Source organism: Acomys russatus, chromosome 23 (assembly GCF_903995435.1).
Source record: "Acomys russatus chromosome 23, mAcoRus1.1, whole genome shotgun sequence".
Lineage (NCBI taxonomy): Eukaryota > Metazoa > Chordata > Mammalia > Rodentia > Muridae > Acomys > Acomys russatus.
In genome coordinates, this window is record NC_067159.1 from 24,953,786 (window position 1) to 24,967,964 (window position 14,179).

The following is a 14,179-nucleotide window of genomic DNA, read 5'->3' on the forward strand; positions in this document are numbered from 1 at the left end:
CTTTTGATGAGGAACAGTGATGTGGAAGTGTCGGCTGAATGAGTCCTCTCCTCCCAAGTTACTGTGGTCGGAGTATTCCATCACGGTGACAGAAGCACCGACCAAGATATATGGTAGATCATGGCAGCAATCAATAAGTTACTGTAGCTCACTCACCACAGCAACCATCAAAACATACTTAAGTGCAAGTTTTACCTTCTCGGTGGTCTTTGCTCTGATGAGATATACACTCCATACTGTCTGTGTTTCGATTGCTCATCTTAATCTGCTCACTGGAAAATAAAACACACATACCAAGCACATCGGTTACCGTGGATTATCTTAGTTTAGTGTAAGAAAAGAAATGACACTTGTTAAGACATTAGTATGTGCCTTCTAAGAACTGAATGCACATTTTTGTTGTTCTGCTTTGTTTTATAGTTCAAGATGACCTAGAATCCACAACACTGCCTTTGCCTCCAAAGCACACATGGTTTAAAGTATACGATTTAATTGATAGCTTACAACACGTACACTCCTCTTCTTACGATCGGAAATTGCTTTGTAAGTCAGATTACCTTGCCCAGTAGTCAGAATGCACATTCACGTCTTCATGAGGCTGGCCTATTATGTGCTACTGCATGTCGAGAGCATCATGAACTTTATAACGCTGAGAGAAAAAAGCTCCTTTAATTCTTTATGGAAACAATTATTTTAATAGAACATAAGCAGCTGATTCTTGTAAAATCTGATTTTTTAAATGAATCAATGTGGTCAGGAATGAGGTAAAATTAAGTATGTTTTTGAAAAATTAAAAACTGAAAAAGGTAGTAAGAGTGATATTAAGAAATTAGCCACTAGGCTGAGAGCAAGCACGTTTGAAAGATTGGAGAAAGGTCCAAATGCATTGCTGCTAACAACAATAATAAAAATGTAGATTTAGAATTAATCAACTGATCACAAACTTATTTGAATTATTTTGCATTTGCTTGTACGGAACTGGGCTGTAGTAATAGACACTCCAGTTCTGAGACACAAAAGTCAGTAAGCTCAACTAAGATACCAATTTAAGTCAACACTTTAAAACCTGTAACAAGGGCCAGGTGTGGTGGCGCACGCCTTTAATCCCAGCACTCGGGAGGCAGAGGCAGGCGGATCACTGTGAGTTCAAGGACAACCTGGTCCACAAAGTGAGTCCAGGACAGCCAAGGTCACAAAGAGAAACCCTGTCTCGAAAAACCAAACCAAACCAAACCAAACCAAAAAACCCAAAACAACTGGTAACAAAAAGTAGTTGAGGACTGGAGAGCTGGCTCAGTAGTGAAGAGCACTGGTTGTTCTTTCAGAGGACCCGAGTTCAAACAACCACATGGCAGCTCACAACTGTCAGTCGCTCCCAGGGACCAGACACCCTCTTGTGGCCCCAGTAAGCACCAGGCATAGATATGGTGCCAGAGATACAAACCAAACACCCACACCAAAACCAAATAAATTTATTTTTAAAAATCAAGTTGATAATAATGAAAATTAATCCAGTAATTCTGTGCTTTTCAAGTTTCATAAGAACAGATAGTCATAATTTTGAAGTTAGGAAATAACTATTAAGGTTGAAAGTATGAAATATCAAATAAGTTTTAATATACTAGGTCTGTCTCCTCACTCAGGTTCATGGCATTTACCTAACAATTCACTGAACCCAAATCTGTAAAATTACTTCAAATAATAACCGAAAAAGTACGGTGACTGCGAAGGATGCAGCTTGGAGGTAAACTGCTTACCTAGCACGAGCAAAGGAATGCATAAAAGAGCAAAGCTCTCACTTGCCTGAGTTCAGTCCAAACTTTACATAACAGTCTCAAAGCAGGAAAACAGCTTTAAAAAAGAAAAAGAAGGGTCTGGAGAGATGGCTCAGCAATTAAAAGCACTTCTTGCTCTTCCAGAGGAATGGAGTTGGGTTCTCAGTGCCCACGCGAGGCTCACAAACAGTCTCTTACTGCAGCTCAGGGGACCCACTGACCTCTTCTGGTCCCCACAGGCACCCCCACACACGGTACACACTCCCATAAACTCACATGTACACACAGAAATAGAAAAGAATCTTAAAAAAGAAAAGATCCGCAAAGAATAGTGAGGGAGAAACTGTTGGTCTGTACATTACCTGAAGGCTTTACCACCACTGATATCCATTAGTGCCCCACTTCCATCAACAATAGGTGAGTCTAAGTTAGCAGATCCGTTGCTGACATGATCACTGCTTTCATACCCAGACTCTGTCCTTTGCATCTGCCAGCTGTTCCCAGGACCTCTGCTCTCTGTGGCTCCCGTACTTTTCTCTGCTAATTTCCCATTAGTTTCGAGGGAACTTCTGCTTCCTGCCTCCTGCTTCATTTCATCTTCATAGATGGTCATTAACCCTTTTTGCTTTGGGTTTGCTTTTGGCCAATTATTAGAACTCTGACTCTTGCTACATTTAGGTCTGTTACCGACATCTGACTTACGCCTTGGACTATGTTGCCTTTTCTCACTGTCACTAAAAACACTGTCAACGTTTAATGTTTCTCTCATGGGTTTCCAACCACGCTGACGACTTTTAGTCCTACTGCAGCTGCCTCCTTTGTCCCTGGAATCGTGGCTGCTGTCTGTGTCATATCCAGTGCCACTGTCACTTTTGGCTTTGCCTGCTGTTTTCTCTGCAGAAACAGTAAGATTCTGGGATTTTCCTGAACTCATCATTTTTCCTGAAGTGTGGCTCTCATGGGCAGCTCGGTCGAGTTTACAGGGTCCTTTGCCTTGACTGTGGTAGAGATGAGGGTTCCCTTGTTGTCTAAAGCCATCTGGGACAGGAGGCGATCCAGACTTGAAAGGTGAAGAATCTTCATCAACCAAATCTTAAAAATAATAACAGTACAAGTCTTTAGTTGAGGCTCCCTACTCTCAGGCATGTCAAGTTGACAACCAGGATCAACCATAATAGCCAGGGAGAATCACTGTTTTTTCCCTATCTGGACCACCACTGGAAAGCTCTCATCCACTGCCCTTGGTTAAGCATTCAGGTAACACCCTGACAGCAACACCCAGAGGCTTGTCCCTTTGTTCCTTCTGCATTCAATCAAGTTGATAATTAAGATTAACATCATAGAGATACAAACTCCTTTATTTTCCTAGAAAGATGTTTCCGTTGCGCCCTTGTTCAACAGCATGTGCAACCTTAGCCATTTTCAAATAGCTTCTGTTGATTCAAAAATTTGCAGTCAATAAGCATGACAAATACACCTGATTCCCATTGCCTCTGCCGTTTGTCTCCCCAGTTCTAAGTTCTGGGGTGTAGAAATGGCATTACAGCGCATAGGAAGTGGCATAATGTGGCACGCTGACATTAACTGAGCTGATCATCATTTTCCTGCAAGTATCATCTTACTGATGGTGATTATTTTCTGAAAATTTGCATACCATCACACACAGTACATAAAGCACACATGAAAATAGTAAAAATTAAAATATGTCACATACTGACTTAGAATTAAGAAGCGCATCACCTGAAGTCAGGTGTGAGCCTTAGCACTTGGGAGGTTCACACAGCGAAGCAGGAAGAGCAAGAGTGTGGAGCCTGCCGGGGCTACACAGTGAGATCTTGAATCAAAACCCAACTGACTAAACAAAATACAACACTTTACCGTTTATTTACAATTGAGAGATATTTATAAAATTAACTGGACTTTAAAAAGACCTATAAAGTAGATTATAAAATCTGCTTTTTTGGTAAAATAATTAAGCATTTTGGCTCACTTATAGTTAAGAAAATCACAAATATATTTCTCATGTCTGATGTTGGTAAAAATTTTTAAAGTGAGTTCAAGCAGAAGACACACTGTTGCTTGACTTGTGAGCTGCCGTCTTAGTCCTCCAAAAGGGTAACAGAGGCATCTGTCACAACTAGAAACAAATACAGTCTGAAGCAGCATGCATGTCACGCCACACCTACACACCAAAAGACATACAAAGTGTATGAAAACACCATAAAATCAAAACAGGTTCAGTTTATAATGCCTTGAAAGCTACTGTACTAAAAAACAGAAGTATGGGCAATGAGAAGCCCTTTCTAACTTCCCTTTTTGGTTTCAGTGCTGAGGGTCAACTATAAAGCCTGGACCGTGCCAGAAGGCAGGTATCCGACCAATGAGCTACTTCCCATGATCTTCCTTCCTAGTTTATTGTTTTGTATGAGTGAATTGCATTTGTAAATAAAGTTAAATAGAAGTAAAAATATCAAAATATAAACACTAGTATCTTGCAGTGCTTTTAGAGAGAACAGCCTTCATTGGCTCATCCGTTTGAATGCCGTGAGTTGAACAGTCTGAGAAGAATGAGGAGGTGTGTCCTTGTTGGAATAGGCGTGGTGGTCTTGAGGGAGGCTTGTCACTGCACATGGGCTTTGAGGTTTCAAAAGCCCAGGCCAGGCCCAGTCTCTCTCTCTCCACTGCCTATGGGTCAGGACCTAGAGGTCTCAGATTCTGCTCCAGCACCGTGCCTGTCTGCTTCCTGCCACGATAACCATGGACTCACCCTCTAAAACTACAAGCAACCCCCAACTAAATGCTTTATTTGACAACAGTTGCCCTGGTAATGGTTGTCTCTTCACAGCAATAGAACAGTAACTAAGACATATCTCAAAATTCCAATCAAATAAGAACAGAAAAAAATTTTCATTTTTACATTTTGTATAGAGGCATTCAAGAAATCATACTGAGAAACATTTAAATATCTAAAATTTAGTATGTAAATATACATAGTATTGTAATGGAAGTTTTGGTTTCTTTAGAAACTCAGTTACGTTATGTAAACATGTTTTGTTTTAATCCCAAGTGTGGGATTTTATTCTGGGCTTTAGTTTGCTCACAGCTGATAACTGCCTCCTGCAGGGCGTGGTCTTTACCAGCTGCAGTTAGTTTAATTCTGAGGACTCTGAGGGGTATAAATACGGGGTTGGGGGGTGGGGGTTGGGGGTCCCACGGGGAGAGGAGAGGGAGAGGGAGAGGGAAAGGTTTTAAGGGGCAACTTGGAGGAGACAGACTGAGAGAAGGCTTGGGAGGAACACTTAGAGGACTGCAGTCACAGACAGACAGATAGACAGACAGACAGACAGACACACACACACACACACACACACACACACACACACGCTTCAGTAGATCCTAAACACTGTGCCCCTCTCCTCACTAATCTTTCTCTCATATCTAATGCTGGGGTGTTGGAAGGAATTGGGGTGGAGAAGGGAGGTAGAGGCAGTAAATACCCCAAATAAAATAGCATTAAAAACTAGTGCAAACATAGTCTACTATAAAACTCCATTTTAAATTAAGATTTCTGTCAGTTCTTTTTAAAGTGAATGCTCTAAGCACTTAACTTACCCCTGTGTCGACCTGGGTCTTTCCTTTGTCCCTTTTCCAAATCTCTCCGTTGAGAAGACAGCGCATTTTTCTGTTCAATGGCTTTCAGAGCACATTCTCTGGAGATATCTTTTATCTTTTCTCTTTGATCATGGCTTAACTTAACTGTAAAAGAAAACAAGAATTCTTATGATAATATGCATTATTTTTCAAGTTGTTCAACAAAAGTAAACTTTGAACTAAAAAAAGAAAAAGTAATACTTAAAAAAGTCATGGAGCAGTGAGATGGCTCAGGAGGGGAGGGGCACTCCAGTCTGCCAACCTCAATTTAATCACTGGGACTCACAGGATAGAGAGAACCTATTCCCCAAGGTTATCCTCTGACCTTATCTCTCTCTCTCTCTCTCTCTCTCTCTCTTTCTGACACACACACACACACACACACACACACACACAACTTAAAAAAATCAAAGAATATAATGAACTCATTTTATACTTAATTACTCACATAATTTTTTACACGGAGACCCACATTTTCTCTAAATACATTTTATAATAGCCCCTAAAGCATATGCAAAGAAAAAAAAGATGAAAACTGCTATTAAATTAAGAGGCAAAAAGTATTTTCTATGTTCTAAATGTTCTTATTTATTTAAATCTGTGAGGCAGGTACCATAACTATCTCCAGTTCATGTAATAGATACAAAGCCTAGAATAATTAGAAGCTAGCCACAGGTTACAAAACTTGTATCAATTCATGCTGTCTTGTTCTACTGCACAGATTATCTTGAGTTGGTCAGTAGGATTATAAGTCTCAGAGAAATGCATTCACAAAAAGACACAAATCTCCCACTTTCTCTTCATGGGCAAGACTAGGCAGTTCAGTCTTTCTGTCCAGTTCTCACTAGGAATTACAGATTTCGTAACTGCGAAAAGAAAGAATGCTCAACTGCTTACCAACAATGTGCGCTGGACAATGTGAGCACATACCTGGTCCTCTCCTTCCACTTGTCTGCATTTGGCTCTTATTAAATGATGAAATATTATCAGCTTGAAATTTGTGATTTTCTCTCTGTTTTGCTTGACCACTAAGCCCATTTTCCTTTGAATTCTCAGGTTTGTAAATGATAGGCTTTCCACATCCTTAAAAAGACAGTTAAAAACACATCATTCCTTTCCTTCCTGTTAGATGAAAATGATGTTTAAGTTATCTTTTCAGACATTTTTAATATCCTAGAAAAATAACTTAACACTTAAGGGGCTGACACCACGCAGGGCTTTACATGCTTTTAATGCATCTGAAATAGCTTTGCTAAAACTGCTTTGACTTTTTTGATTATTAACATTTACAATCTCAGAATTCACTGATCGAAAGAGCTCCCCACCAACTAGCCTCTTCTGTGTCCTGGGTGCCTCATTCTGGATGATTCCTAGAAGAGCTTCTGAAACTACTGGCAGGGAAAGGTTTCTTTGAAAAGAGCAACAAAATATAGTAAAATTATCCTGACTTTCACTTGACTGAAACTTAATTTTAAAATATTCTCAACATTCAGAAAAATACCCCAAAAATATTTTTAAAAGAAATTACCCATATTTTCTGCAACCGATTTGTAATGTGACCAGTGGACAACCTGCCTGAGTGCGTCCTCAGTAGAAACTGCTGTGCCATCTGGGTTTGCGTAAAACAGCAAAAGTGGCTGTAAGTGGCATCGAATGCACTTGGACACCACATCTTTCCATCTGGTTCCGACCTTTAAAAGAAAAAAAAAATCACAATAAATAAACACAAAGCGATTCCTGAAGTGTGTAACATAAGTGGGCAGAAACTGAGTATTTCACATTTCAAAGTACTTGAACTGGGGGCTCAAAGTCCAATTACCAACAATTTTAATAACTAGCCCATTAGAAATTTTAGAGATTATTATTCTTAAAAATATTGATAGGCTGGGGCAGTGAGACAGCTCGGTGGTTGAAGACTCTTGCTGTCAAACCTGATGGCCTGGGTTTGGTCCCCATGTCCCACATGGTGGGAGGTGAGAACTGACTCCCACTGACTATCTCTGACCTCACACATAAGCTGTAGCACACCCGTCACCTCTCTCCACATACACACCAGAGACAAATGTAAAGGGAAAAAAATCAACAGGCAAAATGATATTTTTTTTGTATTAAGACTTAATCAATAAATTTTATTTGTATACACATCTGAACCTGCACTGCTTGAACTCATGGCAACCCCCTGTTTGAGCTTGTCAAGTGCTGGAATTGCAGGTGGGAGCCATGATGCCTGGAATAATCACTACGTTTTTAGCAGCGTTTCTTGTACAAGGCTGACTGATTTTAGACAAATTGTCCAAGGCAATTCAATAGAGAAATATGAAAGAGTTTGGTCAACAAATAGAGCTGGAAAGTGGGACAGCCCAAAGAGAAGACAATTCCTGCCCATGGCGCCCATAAAAACAAACACCAACTCGGGAAAACAAGGAGGATATTTTCACCCAACAAGCTCAAAGAAGAAAACAAACTGTGAAACAGATTTCATCAAATTAAATAATAACATCTGCTTTCAGGAAACTATGCCATTAAGAAATTCAAAGTGGCCAGGTGTGGTGGCACACACTGTTACTCCCAGCACTCTGGAGGCCAAGGCAGAGGAATTCCAGAGCTTAAAGCCAGCATGGTCTACATTGTAAGTTCCAGGCCAGTCAATGGTGCGCAATGAGATTGTCTGAAGAAGAAATTGAAAGTAAACAACATATAAATAATAAAGGACTTGTGTATAGAATAAAAAAATTACTAGAATTCAATAAGAAGATATTTCAATTTGAAAAACTGGTAGGGCATTTAAATAGACATCACACACACACACATGAACACACTTGAATAGACATCACACACACACGAACACACTTGAACAGACATCACACACACACACACACACACACAGCACACACGCGTGCGTGCACACATACCCACCTTTGAAGAGACATCACACACACACACACACAGGGAACACAGGGAACCCTCACAGTGAGATACTTCATATCACACAGAATCATGAGAACTAGACTTGTTAACACTGCCTAGCTGAGGATGCTGGGGAGGGTGTGGAAGAGGGAGGGATTCTTGGCAATCTCATAAGCATGAACAAATCTGAAAGGAAAACCTCAGATGATTAATTCCTGATGTTCCTCCAAATTTTTACAATCTGAGTTATATAGGTGGCCAGTATGAACTCCAAATGTCAAGGTGGAATTTCTTCACAATTTTCTAAAGCAAAGCGCTATGTATCCAAACAAAGTGATTTATATAAATACCAAATATTTTCCACCAATTTTACTGAAGTAGATTAACATACAAACCACTTACCTGGTCTCATGAGTCAGTGTGTTTGTTGTGTACAGCACCATGTAATCCCTGCTCTAAAACCTTCCCTCCTTGTATCTGAAAACCATGTGTTTACTTCTACAAGGTTGTTTTTTAGTTTTTTTTTTTTTCCAATTTCACATAAACAGTTATAGTACATGGTCACTTTGAGATTCATCTGATTTATTACATTAACTAAAAGCTTGCTCCTTTTATTAATAAACATTAAATACTACCCTGTGTGGCTTTAATATATGTGCTTAGCCATTCACTTCTTACTGAATATTTTATTTTACATTTAGTTTTGTTTACTAGGAAAAAGGCTGTCATGGACGTGTTTTCACTAGAGCAGAAGTGCTGGGTTACATCACACACACACACACACACACACACACACACACACACGCTCAAATTAAAAAACTACAGTGGCAGCCTGTGTTCTCAGGTGACAGTTCTTCAGTTTCATTACCCTTAAACGAGAGATCTATTTGTTCTAAATCCTTGCTAATTCATGGTGTGGTCTTAGTAATTCTTGTTGAGTTTAGTCCATATAATGGGTAAATACTGGGATCCTACCATGAATTATATTTGTATTTCCCCATAGCTGATGATGTAAAAAATATAACAGGGAAGATTTATACACCTTTTTGGGGTAAAGTATTTTGCTCATTTTAAAAAGAAAATTGGATATCCCATTACTGTTGAATTATAAGATTTCATTTTTTAATATTTTGAATCCAGGGCTAGGGCTGAAGTTCAACGGCAAACCACTTCCCTAGGACGCATAAGCCTTGTGAGAGTCAATCCCTATCCTAGAGACAAATCATACCACTAAAATACACTCTGGATACACATTATATTACATATGTTAGATAAATATTTTCTCCTACTATCAGTTATATCTTCCTCTACCTACTTTATCATTTTATTTCAAGAATGTCTTGTCTTACTAAAGGGCAAAAGCTTTAATAAGCTTTGAAGTCTAATTTATCAGTTAGTTTTTTTTAATGGCGCACAAGCACAAACACACACAAATGATAAACACTATAGCACACACACACACACACAAGCACACTGCAATGCACAAAGACACTGTAGCACAGATACAAGCACACTGCAGCACAATGCACCCTGCAGCATACACACAACACACAAGCACACTGCACACTGTAGCACTCATACACACACAGCACACATGCATACTGCAGCACACACATGCACACTGCAATGCACAAACATAGCACACTCGAATACTGCAGCACGCACACACAGACATACACGTACACTGCAGCACACTGCAGCACATATGCAGACAACAGCACACAGACACAACACACATGCACACTCAGCACACACATACACTGCAGCACACATACAGCATGCAAGCACATGGCAGCACACATAACACACACATGCACACTGCAGTAAACAAGCACATGGCAGCACACATACAAGCGCGCGCACACACACACTTCAGCACACATACACACTGTAGCATACACACATAAGTACACATGCACATGGCAGCACACACAGCACACATGTACACTGCAGTATACACATAAGCACACAGGCACACTGCAGCATACACGTAAGCACATATGCACACTACAGCACACACACAAGCAAATATGTGTGCTGCAGCACATACACAAGTACATACAATCACACATATGGACACAAACAATTGCACATACATAGTGCAACACACACATATGCATATTGCACAACATACACATGCATGTGCATTAAAACACATAGAACAAACAAAACATAATTTTTAAAAAGCCAGGTATGATGTGTTATAGCTATAATTCTAACACTTAGGAAGCTGAGACAGGTGGATTGCTGTGAGTTTAAGGCTAGTTTGGGCTACATATTAATTCTGCATTCGATTGGGCTATTGTGTGAGACACTGTCTCAAAAAAGCAAACAAATAATTTATCAAAAGAAATGACATATATGCAATTCCTTATCATATATACAAAATTTGAAATATAGGTCTTCACTCTGTCCCTACCTCAAAACTCATTATTCTAGAAATGGACTAGAATAAAACTAAGTTTCAAAATAAACTAAATTAAAAGAAAAACTGTAGCAGATAGCTTATCTTCATATTCATTACTCTAATAATTATAGCACTATCATACATATTGTTATTATGTATTTCTATAGTGTAAAAAGTCACAGTGGCTATTGCAGTTAGTGAGGGTCTCACCTCCTTCACGTGTGCATCGTCAAAAAACACCCACTTGGAGCTCTTGGTATGAAAAGCAAAGGCACAATAGTGTCGGTTGGTGTAACAGATCATACCAACAAGGTGAAGTTCACTGTCTGTGGCATTTTCATCAGTAACCCTATAAAAAAGCTATTTAAAAATATTAATGTATATTTACTATTGTCTCTTTAAAAGGAGAAATATGAATCATGTGTCTGAATTACTATGAAAGTATTTTGCCTACATACTGCCCTTAATCCAACATTATCACTGAAGGCATCACTGATACTGAACTGTGAACATGGCACTTTTAATCAGTCCCATAAACTGAATCCACCATGCCTTAGTGCAGTGATAGTTTCTCTAGCAGCACACAATTGACTTTACTTATCCCCCAAATGTGAAATAAATGATATATTCTTGATTAGATAATACATTTGAAGAAATATTAAAATATCACCTGAAGTATAATTATTTAAAAATGTAACTGTTACAATAACAAACCCAGAGTAAATAAGAAAGTAACAACCAATTTTAAAAGGCAAGTATGCATCAGGGAGATCAATATGTAGATTGATTTTAAATTAAAGCCTTTCTAGATTAGACTTGTCACATTCATGTCAAGTGGCAATCCAGGGTGAAAGGGCATGAGATGGGTTAGTTTGTAATTGAAAGTCACTTCTAGCCTATGGAAAAAGTCTTCCACTTGGTCTGACTTAAGCAAACTTATCCTTATCAGGACACATCTGATATCAATATTTACTTTAAAAGATTTATGTTCTGATGAACAAAACTAAACAGATCATAATATATAAAAGAAACACTTGAAAGCAATTTACAAGCCATGGAGGAAAGAAGGAAAATAGCCGTGATACCCCAGGAAGGTGGAGCTGGGTGGCTAGACTCCGAACAACATCCTCAGTCAAGTCCGAGTGCTCAGAATCCCAGACTAATCCAATGGTGACGATCTCTGGGCAATTCATCAAAACACGGCGGATTTTTATTTTTTGGCCACAGTTGCTCTACAGAAGAACAAACACAAAGGGCAAGTTTTTAAATTACCAGATAATATATATAGCTTATATTATACAATGAAAATTAAAGTGCATCTGAAATTTGTTTTTCAGTGTATTAGAAACTGAGTTCTAATTAGCTGCTTGTCTTTACTGGTTAAGCAAGAACTTAATGGTAACTCGCTGGCTTTTTAGATGTGTTAAAACAAGTATTCATCCTGAAAACAATAACAAAAAGCAAGGAAGAGAAAAACCAAAAACTAAACCCTTAAGATTGTTAGCAGTTAGAAGTGGGTGTCTGGTAGGCTGCGCCAGCCGGGCCAATGGTATTAGACTCTGTCCAAAACTACTGAAGTCATTCACAGTATTATGCAAGAAAAGAATCATTGTCACATTTACTCAAAGCAAACAACAGCAACAACAACAAACAAACAAAATGACTCCTCTGCCATCATGTGATAAATTTCATGACTTTGAGAGATTTCAATCAACACTTGATACTTTACATTTTTAACAAAGAGAGGTAGCAGATGTCTGTGAGACTGAGCCAGCCTAGTCTACTTAGTGAGTTCCAGGCCAACCAGGAATAAGACTGTCTCAGAAAAAAGGGGACGGGGCTCTATATCTGTATATCGATGTATCTGTATGTATATCTGTATATCTATCTATCTATCTACATCCTTTTTAAAAGAAGTTTTTGTTTTGTCTTTACGGTGGTTCTTTAATGTTGCCCAGGGCTGTCACAGACTTGTGGCTCAGATAATCTCTCCTCAACCTCCCAATTAGCTGGTACTACAGATGTGAACATAAAGTAAAACATTTTTACAACAATAACACTAAGATAAATAGCTTATGTGGTGTAAAGTAATCTCCAATATTAGTAAATAAAGACAAATTTATGCTGAACAATTAGTATTTACATGATAACTTCTGCGTGCCTATTTTCCAGCTTATAAAGTACACTGAGGTTCTCTAACTATACTTACAGGACACTTGCGATAGTCGTCTGCTGTGTTTGCGGCTTGTAGCAATTCCGCAAACATCTCTGGTTTAAATCGTTCATGCCTTTCCATCATTCTTTCAACTTCATTGCTACAAAAAAGAAAAAAAGGAAAAAAATTAGAAGTCTTAATCAAGCCAAGCCAATGAACTTATAACAGGTCTATAAATTACTCTTGAAATTTTGAGTATTAATGTATACCGATAGGCATGCAGTACTTTTTTCCTGAAAACTTAACCATACAGTGAAAAATAACTAACTTTGGAAAGTAAATGAAAAATTAAGACTACTATAGAATCCTGTGAGTGCAACTTTTTAAATTTTTAATAACTTACTTACTTTTCAGATGTCATCATGCTTTTACATTTAGGCCTAGGCTGGCCTAAAGTTATTGAAATTCTCCTACCTAAGCCTCCCAAACACTCTGATTAGAGCTAAGTGTCACCCTGTCCTGCTATACTTTTGTTTAGGACTCCTGGATGAGGGTAAAGGTTCTATGTGGAAGTAGTTCTAACATAAAATTTTATTTATTCTACTAATTAATAAGTAGGAGTTTGAATTTAAATCGCACTCTAACAAACACACATTGTAGAAAAGTTTCTTTCTTTGGCCTAAAGTTCCCAGAGGCAAAGTTAGGCATTTGAGCCAGGAGATGGCTGACTCCACCAACAAAGGTACCCAAGTGCTAGTGCTAGACTCATGTCTTCCGCTTCTCCTGTGAACACTTTGTTAGAGCTGGGCCAGACAGTTACCTGCATTACTAGAAACTGTCCCTCACATCTTAAAATATCAAGGTATGTGATACCTTAAAACAACTATTTAAGCATTTCCAAAAGAAACTGTTAAGGGTCACATACCATCCATCACTGCTCTCTATCCTAGCTCTGTGTTCTAGACACACTTGATGGTACTATAACTATGCTTCATAGTTGCATGGTTTAAATAATCCACAAATACTCAGTAACCAAAAGCATTCCTGCAACACACTATACAAGTACACTAGAAAGCAGCCTGACAAACATTCAAACTGCACGTGATGGTTAACAAACCTCACAGTATCAGAGTTAACGGTTAATTTTGCAATCAGACAGACCTGGGTTTCAATCTTAATCCATCCACCTATGGTAGATTTATCCAATTAAGCTCATTAAATTGACAAAGGACTTAAGTAATTTTGATTGACCGATGTTACATAAGGCCTAGGATAGACTTTGTA

At 38.7% G+C, this 14,179-nt stretch overlaps 1 protein-coding gene across 1 annotated transcript in view; it reads right to left on the bottom strand.

The window, feature by feature from the left end:
* The window catches only part of Usp53 (ubiquitin specific peptidase 53), a 47,526-nt gene that overhangs the window by 11,277 nt on the left and 22,070 nt on the right, over positions 1–14,179 (bottom strand). The window contains exons 7-14 of the mRNA XM_051165989.1: positions 12,950–13,055; positions 11,826–11,972; positions 10,951–11,100; positions 6,955–7,117; positions 6,357–6,509; positions 5,388–5,531; positions 2,138–2,867; positions 196–272 (exon numbers count right to left, since the gene is read on the bottom strand). Of these exons, the coding sequence (XP_051021946.1) occupies positions 196–272; positions 2,138–2,867; positions 5,388–5,531; positions 6,357–6,509; positions 6,955–7,117; positions 10,951–11,100; positions 11,826–11,972; positions 12,950–13,055 (1,670 nt within the window). The remainder of the gene's footprint in view (positions 1–195; positions 273–2,137; positions 2,868–5,387; positions 5,532–6,356; positions 6,510–6,954; positions 7,118–10,950; positions 11,101–11,825; positions 11,973–12,949; positions 13,056–14,179) is intronic.